Source organism: Salvelinus fontinalis, chromosome 5 (genome assembly GCF_029448725.1).
Source record: "Salvelinus fontinalis isolate EN_2023a chromosome 5, ASM2944872v1, whole genome shotgun sequence".
Lineage (NCBI taxonomy): Eukaryota > Metazoa > Chordata > Actinopteri > Salmoniformes > Salmonidae > Salvelinus > Salvelinus fontinalis.
In genome coordinates, this window is record NC_074669.1 from 58,859,751 (window position 1) to 58,881,301 (window position 21,551).

Genomic DNA, 21,551 nt, shown 5'->3' on the forward strand with positions numbered 1-21,551 from the left:
ATATTACATGTATTTAGTGTATTATTGGGGCGGCAGGGTAGTGGTTAGAATGTTATGTAAGGATCAGACTGTATAGACTATATTACATGTATTTAGTGTATTATTGGGGCGGCAGGGTAGTGGTTAGAATGTTATGTAAGGATCAGACTGTATAGACTATATTACATGTATTTAGTGTATTATTGGGGTGGCAGGGTAGCCTAGTGGTTAGAATGTTATGTAAGGATCAGACTGTATAGACTATATTACATGTATTTAGTGTATTATTGGGGCAGCAGGGTAGCCTAGTGGTTAGAATGTTATGTAAGGATCAGACTGTATAGACTATATTACATGTATTTAGTGTATTATTGGGGCGGCAGGGTAGCCTAGTGGTTATAATGTTATGTAAGGATCAGACTGTATAGGTTATATTACATGTATTTAGTGTATTATCGGGGCGGCAGGGTAGTGGTTAGAATGTTATGTAAGGATCAGACTGTATAGGCTATATTACATGTATTTAGTGTATTATTGGGGCAGCAGGGTAGCCTAGTGGTTAGAATGTTATGTAAGGATCAGACTGTATAGGCTATATTACATGTATTTAGTGTATTATCGGGGTGGCAGGGTAGTGGTTAGAATGGTATGTAAGGATCAGACTGTATAGACTATATTACATGTATTTAGTGTATTATTGGGGCAGCAGGGTAGCCTAGTGGTTAGAATGTTATGTAAGGATCAGACTGTATAGACTATATTACATGTATTTAGTGTATTATCGGGGTGGCAGGGTAGTGGTTAGAATGGTATGTAAGGATCAGACTGTATAGACTATATTACATGTATTTAGTGTATTATTGGGGCGGCAGGGTAGTGGTTAGAATGTTATGTAAGGATCAGACTGTATAGGCTATATTACATGTATTTAGTGTATTATCGGGGTGGCAGGGTAGTGGTTAGAATGGTATGTAAGGATCAGACTGTATAGACTATATTACATGTATTTAGTGTATTATTGGGGCGGCAGGGTAGTGGTTAGAATGTTATGTAAGGATCAGACTGTATAGACTATATTACATGTATTTAGTGTATTATTGGGGCGGCAGGGTAGCCTAGTGGTTAGTATGTTATGTAAGGATCAGACTGTATAGGCTATATTACATGTATTTAGTGTATTATTGGGGCGGCAGGGTAGCCTAGTGGTTAGAATGTTATGTAAGGATCAGACTGTATAGACTATATTACATGTATTTAGTGTATTATTGGGGCGGCAGGGTAGTGGTTAGAATGTTATGTAAGGATCAGACTGTATAGACTATATTACATGTATTTAGTGTATTATTGGGGCGGCAGGGTAGTGGTTAGAATGTTATGTAAGGATCAGACTGTATAGACTATATTACATGTATTTAGTGTATTATTGGGGCGGCAGGGTAGTGGTTAGAATGTTATGTAAGGATCAGACTGTATAGGCTATATTACATGTATTTAGTGTATTATTGGGGCGGCAGGGTAGCCTAGTGGTTAGAATGTTATGTAAGGATCAGACTGTATAGGCTATATTACATGTATTTAGTGTATTATTGGGGCGGCAGGGTAGTGGTTAGAATGTTATGTAAGGATCAGACTGTATAGACTATATTACATGTATATAGTGTATTATTGGGGTGGCAGGGTAGCCTAGTGGTTAGAATGTTATGTAAGGATCAGACTGTATAGGCTATATTACATGTATTTAGTGTATTATTGGGGCGGCAGGGTAGTGGTTAGAATGTTATGTAAGGATCAGACTGTATAGACTATATTACATGTATTTAGTGTATTATTGGGGCGGCAGGGTAGTGGTTAGAATGTTATGTAAGGATCAGACTGTATAGACTATATTACATGTATTTAGTGTATTATTGGGGTGGCAGGGTAGCCTAGTGGTTAGAATGTTATGTAAGGATCAGACTGTATAGGTTATATTACATGTATTTAGTGTATTATTGGGGCGACAGGGTAGCCTAGTGGTTAGAATGTTATGTAACGATCAGACTGTATAGGCTATATTACATGTATTTAGTGTATTATTGGGGCGGCAGGGTAGTGGTTAGAATGTTATGTAAGGATCAGACTGTATCAAAGCCAAGTACTAAGAATGAAGAGTTAGTTCTTCCATGGAATTGCTCGGCTTTGTTACTGTTAGTAATAAAGTCTAATTGAATTCACAGGTTCCGGTATTGGTGAAATATTTGATTCAATATTTTCCACAACAGTTAATGTGTATAGACTGCAAGATCTTTGAAATTAAGTTGTTTTCAAGTCATCTTGAATCAAATCAAATATTTTAAACTTTCAACTAAAACCAAACGTATATTTGACGTGGGGTATAGTCTTCTTTTCAACGTCTTTTCAATTACATTTAGCTAGGTGGTATAGCCCAATGTCAAAACACAGTTTTAAAGTGTCCAAATCAATAACCAATATGCAGAAACCATTTGTGATATTGAAAACCTAAACATCAAATATACCATCTGCACAAACATCTGCAACAATAATCATATTACTTGTATTTTTTAAAACAAGCACCTTTTAAAATGCACAAGCACCAGAAACGCTGCTGTTTTGACAAGTAGCAATAAATCACTGATATCAATTAGGGGGAAATCAGGTTGTACGTGCTGTTGAAACTAACACAACTAAAAAAACACATGGAAATGGGAGATATATTTTACCTCACTGGTTAGAGGACAACCTGCAGAAGACAGTCAGCTACATTTTGGAGTGATGCATTTAAACTTAGAGGTCCCTAAACAAAGGAACGAAACACTTATTTGTCATCACTCATCGATATCATGTTGAAATCATTTGCGTGAGAGTGGGGAGATGAGGTTGCATGTCATGTTAAAACTAACAGCTCAAAACCAGATGGTATCTGGGAATAATGTGTACATCACTGGTTAGAGGACAACTTGTAGAAAACAGCTAGCTACATTTTGATTCAAGTGGGTCACCAATGCTGTAAGTGTAACACAGCTCTTTTTTTGTTAGTCACTTTTTGTTAAATCACATAAATAGTACTGGATTAATAGCCTGGATTTTTCCATGAGGTTAATATCCATATCATGCTGAAATCAATAGAACAGGGGGCAAACGTTTAGTGTTCTACATTGTGACATTATTAAAATACTCCTTCTACTATGTTAAAACATTCTACATTGTGACATCATTAAAATACTCCTACTACAATGTGAAAACATTATACATTGTGACATCATTAAAATACTCCTACTACAATGTTAAAACATTCTACATTGTGACATTATTAAAATACTCCTTCTACAATGTTAAAACATTCTACATTGTGACATTATTAAAATACTCCTACTACAATGTTAAAACATTCTACATTGTGACATTATTAAAATACTCCTACTACAATGTTAAAACATTCTACATTGTGACATTATTAAAATACTCCTTCTACAATGTTAAAACATTCTACATTGTGACATTATTAAAATACTCCTACTACAATGTTAAAACATTCTACATTGTGACATTATTAAAATACTCCTACTACAATGTTAAAACATTCTACATTGTGACATTATTAAAATACTCCTACTACAATGTTAAAACATTCTACATTGTGACATTATTAAAATACTCCTACTACAATGTTAAAACATTCTACATTGTGACATTATTAAAATACTCCTACTACAATGTTAAAACATTCTACATTGTGACATTATTAAAATACTCCTACTACAATGTTAAAACATTCTACATTGTGACATTATTAAAATACTCCTACTACAATGTTAAAACATTCTACATTGTGACATTATTAAAATACTCCTACTACAATGTTAAAACATTCTACATTGTGACATTATTAAAATACTCCTACTACAATGTTAAAACATTCTACATTGTGACATTATTAAAATACTCCTACTACAATGTTAAAACATTCTACATTGTGACATTATTAAAATACTCCTTCTACAATGTTAAAACATTAAACATTGTGACATTATTAAAATACTCCTACTACAATGTTAAAACATTCTACATTGTGACATTATTAAAATACTCCTACTACAATGTTAAAACATTCTACATTGTGACATCATTAAAATACTCCTACTACAATGTGAAAACAAGCTACATTGTGACATCATTAAAATACTCCTACTACAATGTGAAAACAATCTACATTGTGACATCATTAAAATACTCCTACTACAATGTGAAAACATTCTACATTGTGACATCATTAAAATACTCCTACTACAATGTTAAAACATTCTACATTGTGACATAATTTCATTGATATCATGAAACAACTCCTTCATGTATGTATTTTCTGATGTTTGATCAGAGATCTTTTATCAGAGTATCGCTTGTCACATTGATCACAGCTATGAGGTTTCTCTCCTGGGTGTGTTCTCTGGTGTATAGTCATATAGCTAGATGTAGTAAAGCTCTTCCCACATTGACCACAGCTATAAGATTTCTCTCCTGTGTGTGTTCTCTGGTGTACAATCAGATGGCTAGATGTAGTAAAACTTTTCCCACATTGATCACAGCTATAAGGTTTCTCTCCTGTGTGTGTTCTCTGGTGTATAATCCGATGGCTGGATGTAGTAAAACTCTTCCCACATTAATCACAGCTATACGGTTTCTCTCCTGTGTGTGTTCTCTGGTGTGATACCAGGTTGCTTGACTGAGTAAAACTCTTCCCACATTGATCACAGCTGTAAGGTTTCTCTCCTGAGTGTTTTCTCTGGTGCGATAAGAGGCTGCTTGACTGAGTAAAACTCTTCCCACATTGATCACAGCTATACGATTTGTCTCCTGTGTGTGTTCTCTGGTGTACAATCCCATGGCTAGATGTAGTAAAACTTTTCCCACATTGATCACAGCTATAAGGTTTCTCTCCAGTGTGTGTTCTCATGTGTACTTTTAGTGAATTTGATCTTAAGTAACTCTTCCCACAATCAAAACAGTGGTGAGATTTCTCTCCTGTGTGTACTCGCTGGTGTATTTTAAGTTCTGATGAAGATTTGCAACCTTTCCCACAGTCAGAGCAGCAGTGAGATTTCTTCCCTGTGGGTCTCCTCTGGTGTTTCTTGAGGTGTTCTGATCGGGAGAGACTCTTCTCTGCCTCGTCAGCTTCATGATGTTGTTGAGGCTCCCCAGAGGATCCACGATAGTCACGTCTCTCTCCTGTGTGAACAACAAGTCAGACAGATGGTTAAAGGCCCACAACAGCAGAAATCCACTGTAAAAGGTGATGCCAACAGCATAGCCATGATATTGTACAACAATTGACGTCTGTAATGAATGTTAAAATTATTTTACAATTGTCTTAAGACAGTCAAGTGAGCAACAATAGTTATATTAAATCAAATGTATTTATATAGCCCTTCTTACATCAGCTGATATCTCAAAGTGCAGTACAGAAACCCAGCCTAAAACCCCAAACAGCAAGCAATGCAGGTGTAGAAGCAGGGTGGCTAGGAAAAACTCCCTAGAAAGGCCGAAACCTAGAGAGGAACGAGGCTATGAGGGGTGGCCAGTCCTCTTCTGGCTGTGCCGGGTGGAGATTATAACAGAACATGGCCAAGATGTTCAAATGTTCATAAATGACCAGCATGGTCAAATAATAATAACAGTAGTCGAGGGTGCAGCAAGTCAGCACCTCAGGAGTAAATGTCAGTTGGCTTTTCATAGAGAGTATCATTAAGAGTATCTCTACCGCTCCTGCTGTCTCTAGAGAGTTGAAAACAGCAGGTTTTAGTATTTGATTTTTTCCCGTCCTAGAACATATACAGCAACACCTCCCCCATTGGCATTCCTGTCTTTATGTAGATGTTATATCCCTGTATTGCTCCTGCTCTATCAAAGGAATGATCTAAGTGAGTGTCAGAGGTGGCCAGTATATGAATGTTATCCGATGTTAACAAGGTATTGATTTCATGAACCTTATTTCTAAGGCCACATATATGAATAAGGGCCATTCCTTCTTCTTTCCTGGGCAGCTGACTGAGAAAACTAATACAAATGAAAACATTGTTTGGCTACTAGTCGGTCATTTTAAAGAGCTGATTGGTTCTCTACTTGACACCAACAAACACCCCATAATACCTGTCCCTCTGTCCTTCCTCCATGGTGACAAACAGTTCAGCAGACTACTAGTCGGTCATTTTAAAGAGCTGATTGGGTCTCTACTTGACACCAACAAACACCCCATAATATCTGTCCCTCTGTCCTTCCTAAATGGTGACAAACAGTTCAGCAGACGTTTAGTCCTCCATAACTGGCTACGAGACTATTGCAGCTCTGAGGGTGTAACATTTATTGTCAGGAGGGAGAGAGATGACTCAAGGACTAAACTATATAAAGTGGCATTATACGCCACCGGAGTTGTTCATCACATTTAACAAACCAAACATTGAAATCCCCTTATAGATGGTCAATTAAAAAACCAAACCAGTCCGGGCATCAATACTGGTATATGGTAAAATACGGTATACCGCCCAGCCCCAAGCCTAGTTTAAAACTATCCTTTTGACCTTATGGATGGCCAGTCCTCGTATTCATAGTGTAGTGAATTCAGGGGGAAGCCCTGAGCTGAACTCAAACCTGGTCCAGCGACTGTCAAGCCAACACTTTATAACTGTTACACCAAGATGTGTGAACTTCTTGACGAGGTCGCTAGGTTTTGGGTTAAGGTTGCTACAATAGCTTTCTTTATGAATGTGAGAGTGGTTACATTTCTACAGCCCCCATCCCACAGCGGTTTACCAAACCAAGTCTCAGGCAGCCATTTTGTTGCTGTTTAAATCCTAGGTTGTCCCTTTAAAAAAGCCAAATCAATCAACCAACCAATCTGCAGTTCAAAACAATAACAAAGATGTCATTCCACCACTGTTTTGGTCATAAGATGATGGATGGGGCTGGAGAAATGTAACTACTCTCAAATTCATAGACAGACCTATGGATGCAAGGACTGACCATCCATGATATCAACATTATAGTTTTAACCATGTTGAAGCTATACAGTGTTGGTTTACTATGTTTCTAAACATTGGCGTAAAAAAAGCTTGTTTGGGGTTCTGATGGGGTACAACAGTTGAACTAAGCTCATGAGGCATGTGTTATATTCTTCAAGAATCAATGGCTATAAATAATATAAATGTAGCAATTGCATATTTCCCCTTTAACACCACACATCAGTTCAACAACTGCAGTTTGTTCCTCTGGTTTTAAGACAGTACTTACTAGTGTTAATCACGGCCCGGTTTCTCAAAACCATCTTACGGATAAGTTCACCGTCAGAACCATAGGAGGCCTTAAGATGCGTTTGGGTAACCGGGCCCAGATGTCCAGTTTCCTCCTCTTCGTCCTCTTCCTCCTTTTTCGATGTGACAGTCATCTCCCCCTCCCCCTTTTTCACTCCAAAAACGGCATCCTCCTCTCTCTCTGCCTCCTCTTATTTTACTGTAACATCCTCCTCCTCTTTCACTCTGAACGAGTCTTCCTTTTCTTCCACAGAAACGTCTTTCTCTTCTTCTTTCACGGTAACAGCCTCACCCTCTACTTGTTTTTGTATTGTAACATCCTTCTGTTCCTCCTCCTCTTTCAGGAGAGCTTCTTTCTCCGTCCAGAAGACCTCTTTTTTAGCAGGAGAGTAGCTTAGTGAACTCATGGTCGGGGATGTTCGCTAGCTAGCATTAGCGACTAGCCTAGTTCTAAGCTAATTTAGCAAACTAGCTAGCTGACAAACAACGTAATGATATAATTAAATGGGCCAACAAGCACATACGACAGAAGTGTGTTTAAAACACAGCGACTAATATACACCAAAACAGTGTAAAGAGCGTGAATGTTGTAGCTATGTTTGCTAGAAAGCTACCGAGGTGTCTAACTGTTGTTGTTGAAGGAGCGTCCCGTCCACTAAATTATACGTCACACTGGCAGCATCGCCTGAACCTAAAAGACGCACATCGCCATCTGCTGACTGGAGTGGGCAACGCAGTTGAGGAACCAAAAGTTTATTTTTCATGTATTTCATAAAAGTTGATTCTTATATTAAGTCGTTCAAATAAAAGCATGTGTTGATTGAGTCGTTTTTAATGAGTGATAATTTAAAACAAACTTTAGACCCACTACATTTTGCATTGAACAATACTTCTGACATGGATCATTTTGACCCCAGAAGCATATCTTTTATCAGAGCCAAAATGTGGTTTATTCAATTCTTCATGACTTTATCTATCAACTTGTTCTTAATTCATCTAAATCATGGTTTAGTGTTTCTGTATCAATATGGACTTTTAACAAACTCAAATCCTTTGGAGTAATTTTGACTCCAGCCAAAAACCGCTTCGATAAATAGGACGTTTATTTTCAAATCAAAATCAAATAACATTTAATTGGTCACATACACGTGTTTAGCAAATGTTATTGCGGATGTAGCAAAATGCTTGTGGTTCTAGCTCCGACAGTGCAGTAATATCTAACAATTTCACAACATATACCCAATACACACAAATCAAAGTATTTGAATGTAGGTTTCTCTGTAGACATGATCCATCCCACCAGAGGGTGGAGGGGCACCTGTATCAGTGGTTTTGACCAGATAGACACCTGCAGACACACAGTATAGTGCCTCCCATGTACTCTCCTAAGATTGGACTTTTCTATACCACGTATCACGTGACTGTGTACAAAACTGCCAATGGTAGAAAACACTGCCAGTGTAATACAGTGCATTCGTTAAGTATTCAGACCCCTTCACTTTTTCCACATTTAGTTACATTACAGCCTCATTCTAAAATTGAAGATTTTTTTAAAAAATTCAATAAAAAAAAAAAATATATCATTTCCCCCCCTCATCAATCTACACACAATACCCCATAATGACATCACAATACCCCATAATGACAAACCAAAAACAGGTTTTTAGACATTTTTGCAAATGTATTTACTTAAGTATTCAGACCCTTTGCTTTGAGACTCGAAATTGAGCTCAGATGCATCCTGATGCCATTGATCATCCTTGAGATGTTTCTACAACTTGATTGGAGTCCACCTGTGGTAAATTCAATTGATTAGACATGATTTGGAAAGGCACACACCTGTCTATATAAGGTCCCACAGTTTACAGTGCATGTCAGAGCAAAAACCAAGCCATGAGGTCAAAGGAATTGTCCGTAGAGCTCTGAGACAGGATTGTGTCGAGGTACAGATCTGGGGAAAGGTACCAAAAAATGTCTGCAGCATTGACGGTCCCCAAGAACACAATGGCCGCCATCATTCTTAAATGGAAGAAGTTTGGAACCACCAATACTCTTTCTAGAGCTGGCCGCCCGGCCAAACTGATAAATCGGGGGAGAAGGGCCATAGTCAGGGAGGTGAACAAGAACCCGATGTTCACTCTGACAGAGCTCCAGATTTCCTCTGTGGAGACGGGAGAACCTTCCAGAAGGACAACCATCTCTGCAGCACACCAATCAGGCCTTAATGTAGCAATGATTAAATTGTCAACATTTATTTCAATGGACAATTCTGTGAAATGTTCTGTGAAAGGTGTCGGCTAGAGACGACTTGCAGGAGCTTGCAGGGATTTGTAGTCTTGCATGTCGTCTACTTTGATGCTAATTAGCATTTTCAAACCCGAGAGTAAAGAGAGACAAATATATTAATAAAAGTATTTGTATTTAGTATAGATCCCATTTAGTTCCTCCCAAGGCAGCAGCTCCTCTTCCTGGGGTCCAGCAAAAATAAAGGCAGTTATACAATTTTAAAAACATTACAATAAATTCACAAAAAATAGTGCACTAACATTACACAAAGTGAAGTCTGACAGCCCAAACAAAAACACACATTCTCAGTCAAAAACACAAGTCAGAACACAGCCTCTCGATTCTCTCGTGTGTTTTCAGGTTCTCTGACTGGGAAAAGGTCTTTCCACAATGAGAGCAGTGGTATGTCTTCTCCTCCTGTGTATTTGTATGTATTCTTTCATGCTCTTTCAGGTACCTTAACCGGGTAAATCTCTCTCCACACTGGGAGCAGCGGTACATCTTCTTACCTGTGTGTGTCCTCTCATGTTTGTTCAGGTTTCCTACCTGGCCAAAACTCTTTCCACAATGGGAACATTGGAAAAGCTTTTCCCCTGTGTGTCCCCTCTCATGCGTTTGCAGGCTCCCTAACTGGGTAAACGTCATTCCACATTGGGAACAGTGGTAAGGCTTCTCTCCAGTGTGTATTCTCTTATGTGTTCTCAGGCTCCCTAACTGAGTAAAACTCTTTCCACACTGGGAGCAGTGATGTCGTCCTGCTGGTTTGGACGTCTCGGGGTCTGGTTTCCCTGAAGGACTCTTCCTGCTGTCAGAAGGAGAGTCTGGTCTCTCTCCTGTCAAAGACAAACAGATGACTTAATTAAACAGAGACCTGAATGAAACCTCCACATGATAAAACTTCCTATGACGTATAATCTAGACTAGATCCCTCAATCACCTGAAGTCAGTTTTCACAAGTATTATTAAAGCGACTATAAAATGCAGGTCTCTGTGTGGTTCTTAGTCAGAGAGGCCTATAGTCAGTATGGTCAGGAGGAGTTGAGGAGTCTGGTTGCCTTTTACAAGGAGCTCTTGACTAAGGCATAATTACACCAGAGGAAGTCCTGTCAGAGTACTCCCAGTACAAGAGATTTGCCCAGGGCCCATCAGCTGGCCTGTCAATGTCCTGCAGTCAGGTGTGTACTAGGATAATGTTACCAATGTCATAAACGTGAGCTGTATATTTTGGTAAAATTACACAACACATAATTGAAAGAAACACATTTGCTGAAGGCACATTATACATAATTGAATGAAGCAAGAATAATAATTTGTTAATGTTATGAAAGAATTAAGCATTAACAAATATATTTTTCTCCAGAGCAGAGGAGAGCAAGATTCAGGTGACGGAAGTCTCCTCGGAGCTTCCTGTCTCCACTGACGGACGTCTCCTTGGTGCTTCCTGTCTCCCCTGATGGACGTCTCCTTGGTGCTTCCTGTCTCCACTGACGGAGGTCTCCTTGGTGCTTCCTGTCTCCACTGACGGACGTCTCCTTGGTGCTTCCTGTCTCCACCGACGGACGTCTCCTTGGTGCTTCCTGTCTCCACTGACAGAGGCCTCCTTGGTGCTTCCCGTCTCCACTGACAGAGGCCTCCTTGGTGCTTCCCGTCTCCACTGACGGACGTCTCCTTGGTGCTTCCTGTCTCCACTGACGGAGGTCTCCTTGGTGCTTCCTGTCTCCACTGACGGACGTCTCCTTGGTGCTTCCTGTCTCCACCGACGGACGTCTCCTTGGTGCTTCCTGTCTCCACTGACAGAGGCCTCCTTGGTGCTTCCCGTCTCCACTGACAGAGGCCTCCTTGGTGCTTCCCGTCTCCACTGACGGACGTCTCCTTGGTGCTTCCTGTCTCCACTGACGGAGGTCTCCTTGGTGCTTCCTGTCTCCACTGACGGAGGTCTCCTTGGTGCTTCCTGTCTCCACTGACGGACGTCTCCTTGGTGCTTCCTGTCTCCACTGACAGAGGCCTCCTTGGTGCTTCCCGTCTCCACTGACAGATGCCTCCTTGGTGCTTCCCGTCTGCACTGACGGACGTCTCCTTGGTGCTTCCTGTCTCCACTGACGGAGGTCTCCTTGGTGCTTCCTGTCTCCACTGACGGAGGTCTCCTTGGTGCTTCCTGTCTCCACTGACGGAGGTCTCCTTGGTGCTTCCTGTCTCCACTGACGGAGGTCTCCTTGGTGCTTCCTGTCTCCACTGACGGAGGTCTCCTTGGTGCTTCCTGTCTCCACTGACGGAGGTCTCCTTGGTGCTTCCTGTCTCCACTGACGGAGGTCTCCTTGGTGCTTCCTGTCTCCACTGACGGACGTCTCCTTGGTGCTTCCTGTCTTCACTGACGGATGTCTCCTTGGTGCTTCCTGTCTCCACTAACGGACGTGGATATACAGTATATCACAAAAGTGAGTACACCTCTCACATTTTTGTAAATATTTGAGTATATCTTTTGATGTGACAACACTGAAGAAATGACTTTGCTACAATGTAAAGTAGTGAGTGTACAGCTTGTATAACAGTGTAAATTTGCTGTCCCCTCAAAATAACTCAACACAAGCAACATCTCAAGACATCAGTCAGGAAGTTAAAGCTTGGTCACAAATGGTTCTGCCAAATGGACAATGACCCCAAGCATACTTCCAAAGTTTTGGCAAAATGGCTTAAGGACAACAAAGTCAAGGTATTGGAGTGGCCATGACAAAGCCCTGACCTCAGTCCTATAGAACATTTGTGGGCAGAACTGAAAAAGTGAGTGCGAGTCCTAGCCTGCTAGGATGATAAACAGGAAAGTGTCTGTCCGCCTGCTAGGATGATAAACAGGAAAGTGTCTGTCCGCCTGCTAGGATGATAAACAGGAAAGTGTCTGTCCGCTTGCTTGGATGATAAACAGGAAAGTGTCTGTCCGCTTGCTTGGATGATAAACAGGAAAGTGTCTGTCCGTCTGCCTGCTAGGATGATATACAGGACAGTGTCTATGCCTGCTAGGATGATAAACAGGACAGTGTCTATGCCTGCTAGGATGATATACAGGACAGTGTCTATGCCTGCTAGGATGATATACAGGAAAGTGTCTATGCCTGCTAGGATGATATACAGGACAGTGTCTATGCCTGCTAGGATGATATACAGGACAGTGTCTATGCCTGCTAGGATGATATACAGGACAGTGTCTATGCCTGCTAGGATGATATACAGGAAAGTGTCTATGCCTGCTAGGATGATATACAGGAAAGTGTCTATGCCTGCTAGGATGATATACAGGACAGTGTCTATGCCTGCTAGGATGATATACAGGACAGTGTCTATGCCTGCTAGGATGATAAACAGGAAAGTGTCTATGCCTGCTAGGATGATATACAGGAAAGTGTATATGCCTGCTGGGATGATATACAGGACAGTGTCTATGCCTGCTAGGATGATATACAGGACAGTGTCTATGCCTGCTAGGATGATAAACAGGACAGTGTCTATGCCTGCTAGGATGATAAACAGGACAGTGTCTATGCCTGCTAGGATGATATACAGGACAGTGTCTATGCCTGCTAGGATGATATACAGGACAGTGTCTATGCCTGCTAGGATGATAAACAGGACAGTGTCTATGCCTGCTAGGATGATATACAGGACAGTGTCTATGCCTGCTAGGATGATATACAGGACAGTGTCTATGCCTGCTAGGATGATATACAGGACAGTGTCTATGCCTGCTAGGATGATAAACAGGACAGTGTCTATGCCTGCTAGGATGATATACAGGAAAGTGTATATGCCTGCTAGGATGATATACAGGACAGTGTCTATGCCTGCTAGGATGATATACAGGAAAGTGTCTATGCCTGCTAGGATGATAAACAGGACAGTGTCTATGCCTGCTAGGATGATATACAGGAAAGTGTCTATGCCTGCTAGGATGATATACAGGACAGTGTCTATGCCTGCTAGGATGATATACAGGAAAGTGTCTATGCCTGCTAGGATGATATACAGGACAGTGTCTATGCCTGCTAGGATGATATACAGGACAGTGTCTATGCCTGCTAGGATGATATACAGGAAAGTGTCTATGCCTGCTAGGATGATATACAGGACAGTGTCTATGCCTGCTAGGATGATATACAGGAAAGTGTCTATGCCTGCTGGGATGATATACAGGAAAGTGTCTATGCCTGCTAGGATGATATACAGGAAAGTGTCTATGCCTGCTAGGATGATATACAGGACAGTGTCTATGCCTGCTAGGATGATATACAGGAAAGTGTATATGCCTGCTAGGATGATATACAGGAAAGTGTCTATGCCTGCTGGGATGATATACAGGAAAGTGTCTATGCCTGCTGGGATGATTAACAGGACAGTGTCTATGCCTGCTAGGATGATATACAGGAAAGTGTCTATGCCTGCTAGGATGATATACAGGAAAGTGTCTATGCCTGCTAGGATGATATACAGGACAGTGTCTATGCCTGCTAGGATGATATACAGGACAGTGTCTATGCCTGCTAGGATGATATACAGGAAAGTGTCTATGCCTGCTAGGATGATATACAGGAAAGTGTCTATGCCTGCTAGGATGATATACAGGAAAGTGTCTATGCCTGCTAGGATGATATACAGGAAAGTGTCTATGCCTGCTAGGATGATATACAAGAAAGTGTCTATGCCTGCTAGGATGATATACAGGAAAGTGTCTATGCCTGCTAGGATGATATACAGGAAAGTGTCTATGCCTGCTAGGATGATATACAGGAAAGTGTCTGTCCGCTTGCTTGGATGATAAACAGGAAAGTGTCTATGCCTGTTAGGATGATAAACAGGAAAGTGTCTGTCCGCTTGCTTGGATGATAAACAGGAAAGTGTCTATGCCTGCTAGGATGATAAACAGGAAAGTGTATATGCCTGCTAGGATGATATACAGGAAAGTGTCTATGCCTGCTAGGATGATATACAGGAAAGTGTCTATGCCTGCTAGGATGATATACAGGACAGTGTCTATGCCTGCTAGGATGATATACAGGACAGTGTCTATGCCTGCTAGGATGATATACAGGAAAGTGTCTATGCCTGCTAGGATGATATACAGGACAGTGTCTATGCCTGCTAGGATGATATACAGGACAGTGTCTATGCCTGCTAGGATGATATACAGGAAAGTGTCTATGCCTGCTAGGATGATATACAGGAAAGTGTCTATGCCTGCTAGGATGATAAACAGGACAGTGTCTATGCCTGCTAGGATGATATACAGGAAAGTGTCTATGCCTGCTAGGATGATATACAGGAAAGTGTCTGTCCGCTTGCTTGGATGATAAACAGGAAAGTGTCTAAGCCTGCTAGGATGATAAACAGGAAAGTGTCTGTCCGCTTGCTTGGATGATAAACAGGAAAGTGTCTATGCCTGCTAGGATGATATACAGGACAGTGTCTATGCCTGCTAGGATGATAAACAGGAAAGTGTCTATGCCTGCTAGGATGATAAACAGGAAAGTGTCTATGCCTGCTAGGATGATATACAGGAAAGTGTCTATGCCTGCTAGGATGATAAACAGGACAGTGTCTATGCCTGCTAGGATGATAAACAGGAAAGTGTCTATGCCTGCTAGGATGATATACAGGAAAGTGTCTGTCCGCTTGCTTGGATGATAAACAGGAAAGTGTCTATGCCTGCTAGGATGATATACAGGAAAGTGTCTATGCCTGCTAGGATGATAAACAGGACAGTGTCTATGCCTGCTAGGATGATATACAGGGAAGTGTCTATGCCTGCTAGGATGATATACAGGACAGTGTCTATGCCTGCTAGGATGATATACAGGGAAGTGTCTATGCCTGCTAGGATGATAAACAGGAAAGTGTCTATGCCTGCTAGGATGATATACAGGAAAGTGTCTATGCCTGCTAGGATGATATACAGGACAGTGTCTATGCCTGCTAGGATGATATACAGGGAAGTGTCTATGCCTGCTAGGATGATAAACAGGACAGTGTCTATGCCTGCTAGGATGATAAACAGGAAAGTGTCTATGCCTGCTAGGATGATAAACAGGAAAGTGTCTATGCCTGCTAGGATGATAAACAGGACAGTGTCTGTCCGCCTGCCTGCTAGGATGATAAACAGGAAAGTGTCTATGCCTGCTAGGATGATATACAGGACAGTGATTGTCATTTAAAGCATTAAGTAGGTATACACCATGTCTGACGTCCTTAATAAGTCCTATAGATACTGTTCATAATCTAGTCATACACCATGTTTTATAGATACTGTTCATAATCTAGTCATACACCATGTCTGACGTCCTTAATAAGTCCTATAGATACTGTTCATAATCTAGTCATACACCATGTTTTATAGATACTGTTCATAATCTAGTCATACACCATGTGTGACCTCCTTAATAAATCCTATAGATACTGTTCATAATCTAGTCATACACCATGTTTTATAGATACTGTTCATAATCTAGTCATACACCATGTCTGACCTCCTTAATAAGTCCTATAGATACTGTTCATAATCTAGTCATACACCATGTCTGACGTCCTTAATAAGTCCTATAGATACTGTTCATAATCTAGTCATACACCATGTCTGACGTCCTTAATAAATCCTATAGATACTGTTCATAATCTAGTCATACACCATGTTTTATAGATACTGTTCATAATCTAGTCATACACCATGTCTGACCTCCTTAATAAGTCCTATAGATACTGTTCATAATCTAGTCATACACCATGTCTGACTTCCTTAATAAATCCTATAGATACTGTTCATAATCTAGTCATACACCATGTCTGACCTCCTTAATAAGTCCTATAGATACTGTTCATAATCTAGTCATACACCATGTCTGACCTCCTTAATAAGTCCTATAGATACTGTTCATAATCTAGTCATACACCATGTTTTATAGATACTGTTCATAATCTAGTCATACACCATGTCTGACTTCCTTAATAAGTCCTATAGATACTGTTCATAATCTAGTCATACACCATGTCTGACTTCCTTAATAAGTCCTATAGATACTGTTCATAATCTAGTCATACACCATGTTTTATAGATACTGTTCATAATCTAGTCATACACCATGTCTGACTTCCTTAATAAGTCCTATAGATACTGTTCATAATCTAGTCATACACCATGTCTGACGTCCTTAATAAGTCCTATAGATACTGTTCATAATCTAGTCATACACCATGTCTGACTTCCTTAATAAGTCCTATAGATACTGTTCATAATCTAGTCATACACCATGTCTGACTTCCTTAATAAGTCCTACAGGTACTGTCCACTGTTTCAGAGTAGGAGTGGCCACGACCCTTCCAAATTCTAAGGACTACGCTAGCTGCTGTAACCACAGCAACATTTATTTCGGTGACAGAATTATAGAATAACTTTGGAATACGCTAGAAACACTACATGACCAAAAGTACGTTAACACCTGCTCGTCAAACATCTTACTCCAAAATCATGTGAATTAAAAAGGGGATTGGTCCCCCCTTTGCTGCTATAACAGCCTCCACTCTTCTGGAAGGCTTTCCACTAGATGATGGAACATTGCTGTGGGGGACTTGCTTCCATTCAGCCACAACAGCATTAGTGAGGTTAGGTGATTAGGCCTGGCTCGCAGTTGGTGTTCCAATTCATCCCAAAGGTGTTCGATGGGGTTGAGGTCCAAAAAAAAATTAATAAACGATTTGGTATCATTTTTATTATGGAAGATTGAATAAGTGTGCTTCAAACGGTTTGCTTGGAATGATTTGTAGCGTCTCGACTATCTGTGCATGAGAGTCCATTCAACCCAGTTTCCCTGCCTGAAAAAAAGTGTATTCGCGCACGCAAACTCAGGAAGAAACTGACCTCGTTTTGCGACTGTCTGCTCACTTGACGGCAGTCAACAGTGGGCTAGGAATCGCCTCCAGTTTAGCACAATGGAATTGCAGTATTGAATGAAGGCAAGTCCATTCCGTGAGACATTTAAGTTGTGATTTTGCGTGCAAATCCATTGTTAAAGTTTTGTAGTTGGCCAGCTTGTTGATGGTATTCACATCTTACAGTTTAGCTTTATATATTCCTACATTAAAAAACGCATTTAAGCTCAGAACTAGAGTAGAATGCCGTTTTAAAACCACGCATCAGTTCAAAAACTATTTTCAAGACAGGACTTACTGGTGTTACTCAGATCTTCTGTCTCCTCCTCTTCTTCTTCCCTCTCCTCCTCCTTCAATATGACAGTTATCTCTCCTTCATTCACACCAGAAAAAGTATAATCGTTTTCTTCCTCTTCTTTCTCTGTAACAGCCTCGCCCTCTACTTCTTCGTTTACTGTGACATCCTCCTCTTCATCCTCCTCTTTCACGACAACGTTCAGCCAAATACCTTCTTTCTCCTTCCAGCAGACCTCTTTTTTTAGCAGGAGGGCAGTAGCTTGCTGAGCTCATGGTCGGGGATGTTAGCCAGCTAACCTAGCTAGTTAGCGACTAGCCTAGTGATAGGCTCATTTATCAGGCCAGCAACCGTTCCCTGACTAAACGGAAATATGACATTAAATGGGGAAACTCGTTAAAAGACAGAATTATGTTTCACATACAGAGGCAAATATACACCGAAGCAGTCTGAACAGCTTGAATGTTTCCGCTAGGAAGCTACGGAGGTGGCTGACTAGATGTTGTTGAAGAGGCGTCCCGTCCACTACATTATACGTCACTCTGATAGCATCGCCTGAAAAACGCATATCGCCATCTGTTGACTGGAGTGATTAACGCAGATAAATGTAATAGTCAGACAACTACAGATTTGTAATAAGTATGAATTTAAAACCTACTTCTACATTCTACCAACCCAACAGATGTTTCTGCTACAGTGAATATTAACCAATGAGGTGGGTCTTTACACATTCTACTAACCAACAGATGTTACTACTACAGTGAATATTAACCAATGAGGTGGGTCTTTACACATTCTACCAACCAACAGATGTTACTACTACAGGGAATATTAACCAATGAGGTGGGTCTTTACACATTCTACCAACCCAACAGATGTTTCTACTACAGTGAATATTAACCAATGAGGTGGGTCTTTACACATTCTACCAACCCAACAGATGTTTCTACTACAGTGACTATTAACCAATGAGATGGGTCTTTACACATTCTACCAACAGATGTTACTACTACAGGGAATATTAACCAATGAGGTGGGTCTTTACACATTCTACCAACCCAACAGATGTTTCTACTACAGTGACTATTAACCAATGAGATGGGTCTTTACACATTCTACCAACAGATGTTACTACTACAGGGAATATTAACCAATGAGGTGGGTCTTTACACATTCTACCAACCCAACAGACGTTTCTACTACAGTGAATATTAACCAATGAGGAGGGTCTTTACACATTCTACCAACCCAACAGACGTTTCTACTACAGTGAATATTAACCAATGAGGTGGGTCTTTACACATTCTACCAACCCAACAGATGTTTCTACTACAGTGAATATTAACCAATGAGGTGGGTCTTTACACATTCTACCAACCAACAGATGTTACTACTACAGTGAATATTAACCAATGAGGTGGGTCTTTACACATTCTACCAACCCAACAGATGTTACTACTACAGGGAATATTAACCAATGAGGAGGGTCTTTACACATTCTACCAACCAACAGATGTTACTACTACAGTGAATATTAACCAATGAGGTGGGTCTTTACACATTCTACCAACCAACAGATGTTACTACTACAGTGAATATTAACCAATGAGGAGGGTCTTTACACATTCTACCACCCAACAGATGTTTCTACTACAGTGAATATTAACCAATGAGGTGGGTCTTTACACATTCTACCAACCCAACAGACGTTTCTACTACAGTGAATATTAACCAATGAGGTGGGTCTTTACACATTCTACCAACCCAACAGACGTTTCTACTACAGGGAATATTAACCAATGAGGTGGGTCTTTACACATTCTACCAACCCAACAGATGTTACTACTACCCCGCTGTCTGAAACGCTCATCCAGACAGTCCTCTGGGTAACCCCGCTGTCTGAAACGCTCATCCAGACAGTCCTCTGGGTAACCCCGCTGTCTGAAACACTCATCTAGACAGTCCTCTGGGTAACCCCGCTGTCTGAAACGCTCATCCAGACAGTCCTCTGGGTAACCCCGCTGTCTGAAACGCTCATCCAGACAGTCCTCTGGGTAACCCCGCTGTCTGAAACGCTCATCCAGACAGTCCTCTGGGTAACCCCGCTGTCTGAAACGCTCATCCAGACAGTCCTCTGGGTAACCCCGCTGTTTGAAACGCTCATCCAGACAGTCCTCTGGGTAACCCCGCTGTCTGAAACGCTCATCCAGACAGTCCTCTGGGTAACGCTCATCCAGACAGTCCTCTGGGTAACCCCGCTGTCTGAAACGCTCATCCAGACAGTCCTCTGGGTAACCCCGCTGTCTGAAACGCTCATCCAGACAGTCCTCTGGGTAACCCCGCTGTCTGAAACGCTCATCCAGACAGTCCTCTGGGTAACCCCGCTGTTTGAAACGCTCATCCAGACAGTCCTCTGGGTAACCCCGCTGTCTGAAACACTCATCCAGACAGTCCTCTGGGTAACCCCGCTGTCTGAAACGCTCATCCAGACAGTCCTCTGGGTAACCCCGCTGTCTGAAACACTCATCCAGACAGTCCTCTGGGTAACCCCGCTGTCTGAAACGCTCATCCAGACAGTCCTCTGGGTAACCCCGCTGTCTGAAACGCTCATCCAGACAGTCCTCTGGGTAACCCCGCTGTCTGAAACGCTCATCCAGACAGTCCTCTGGGTAACCCTGCTGTCTGAAACGCTCATCCAGACAGTCCTCTGGGTAACCCCGCTGTCTGAAACACTCATCCAGACTGTCCTCTGGGTAACCCCGCTGTCTGAAACACTCATCCAGACAGTCCTCTGGGTAACCCCGCTGTCTGAAACACTCATCCAGACTGTCCTCTCGGTAACCCCGCTGTCTGAAACGTTCATCCAGACAGTCCTCTGGGTAACCCCGCTGTCTGAAACACTCATCCAGACAGTCCTCTGGGTAACCCCGCTGTCTGAAACACTCATCCAGACAGTCCTCTGGGTAACCCCGCTGTCTGAAACGCTCATCCAGACAGTCCTCTGGGTAACCCGGCTGTCTGAAACACTCATCCAGACAGTCCTCTGGGTAACCCCGCTGTCTGAAACGCTCATCCAGACAGTCCTCTGGGTAACCCCGCTGTCTGAAACGCTCATCCAGACAGTCCTCTGGGTAACCCCGCTGTCTGAAACGCTCATCCAGACAGTCCTCTGGGTAACCCCGCTGTCTGAAACGCTCATCCAGACAGTCCTCTGGGTAACCCCGCTGTCTGAAACGCTCATCCAGACAGTCCTCTGGGTAACCCCGCTGTCTGAAACGCTCATCCAGACAGTCCTTTGGGTAACCCCGCTGTCTGAAACGCTCATCCAGAAAGTCCTCTGGGTAACCCCGCTGTCTGAAACGCTCATCCAGACTGTCCTCTGGGTAACCCCGCTGTCTGAAACACTCATCCAGACAGTCCTCTGGGTAACCCCGTTGTCTGAAACACTCATCCAGACAGTCCTCTGGGTAACCCCGCTGTCTGAAACACTCATCCAGACAGTCCTCTGGGTAACCCCGCTGTCTGAAACGCTCATCCAGACAGTCCTCTGGGTAACCCCGCTGTCTGAAACGCTCATCCAGACAGTCCTCTGGGTAACCCCGCTGTCTGAAACACTCATCCAGACAGTCCTCTGGGTCACCCCGCTGTCTGAAACGCTCATCCAGACAGTCCTCTGGGTAACCCCGCTGTCTGAAACACTCATCCAGACTGTCCTCTGGGTAACCCCGCTGTCTGACACGCTCATCCAGACAGTCCTCTGGGTAACCCCGCTGTCTGAAACACTC

The 21,551-nt window shown here is 41.9% G+C and overlaps 1 protein-coding gene and 1 pseudogene across 1 annotated transcript; both read right to left on the bottom strand.

Moving 5' to 3' along the window:
• Nucleotides 1-2,509: 2,509 nt before the first annotated feature.
• On the bottom strand, nucleotides 2,510-7,950 carry LOC129855919 (gastrula zinc finger protein XlCGF17.1-like; annotated as a pseudogene).
• Nucleotides 7,951-8,869: 919 nt separating this feature from the next.
• LOC129856148 (zinc finger protein 502-like) lies at nucleotides 8,870-18,334 on the bottom strand. Its single transcript, XM_055924253.1, has 3 exons — nucleotides 18,191-18,334; nucleotides 17,770-18,031; nucleotides 8,870-10,399 (listed from the first exon to the last, which is right to left on the bottom strand). The coding sequence occupies exons 1-3, from the start codon at nucleotides 18,332-18,334 to the stop codon at nucleotides 9,876-9,878; spliced, it is 930 nt and encodes a 309-aa protein (XP_055780228.1). The 3' UTR covers nucleotides 8,870-9,875.
• Between the last annotated feature and the right edge of the window lie 3,217 nt (nucleotides 18,335-21,551).

Excerpts from the sequence above, each read along its gene's own strand:
- LOC129856148 (XM_055924253.1), bottom strand. The coding sequence starts at position 18,334 with ATGCGTTTTTCAGGCGATGCTATCAGAGTGACGTATAATGTAGTGGAC. Across the intron at positions 18,032-18,190 it reads TTCGGTGTATATTTGCCTCT|CAAGCTACTGCCCTCCTGCT; the intron begins GTATGTGAAACA and ends CCATGAGCTCAG. Across the intron at positions 10,400-17,769 it reads AGAAGATCTGAGTAACACCA|GAGAGAGACCAGACTCTCCT; the intron begins GTAAGTCCTGTC and ends TGTCTTTGACAG.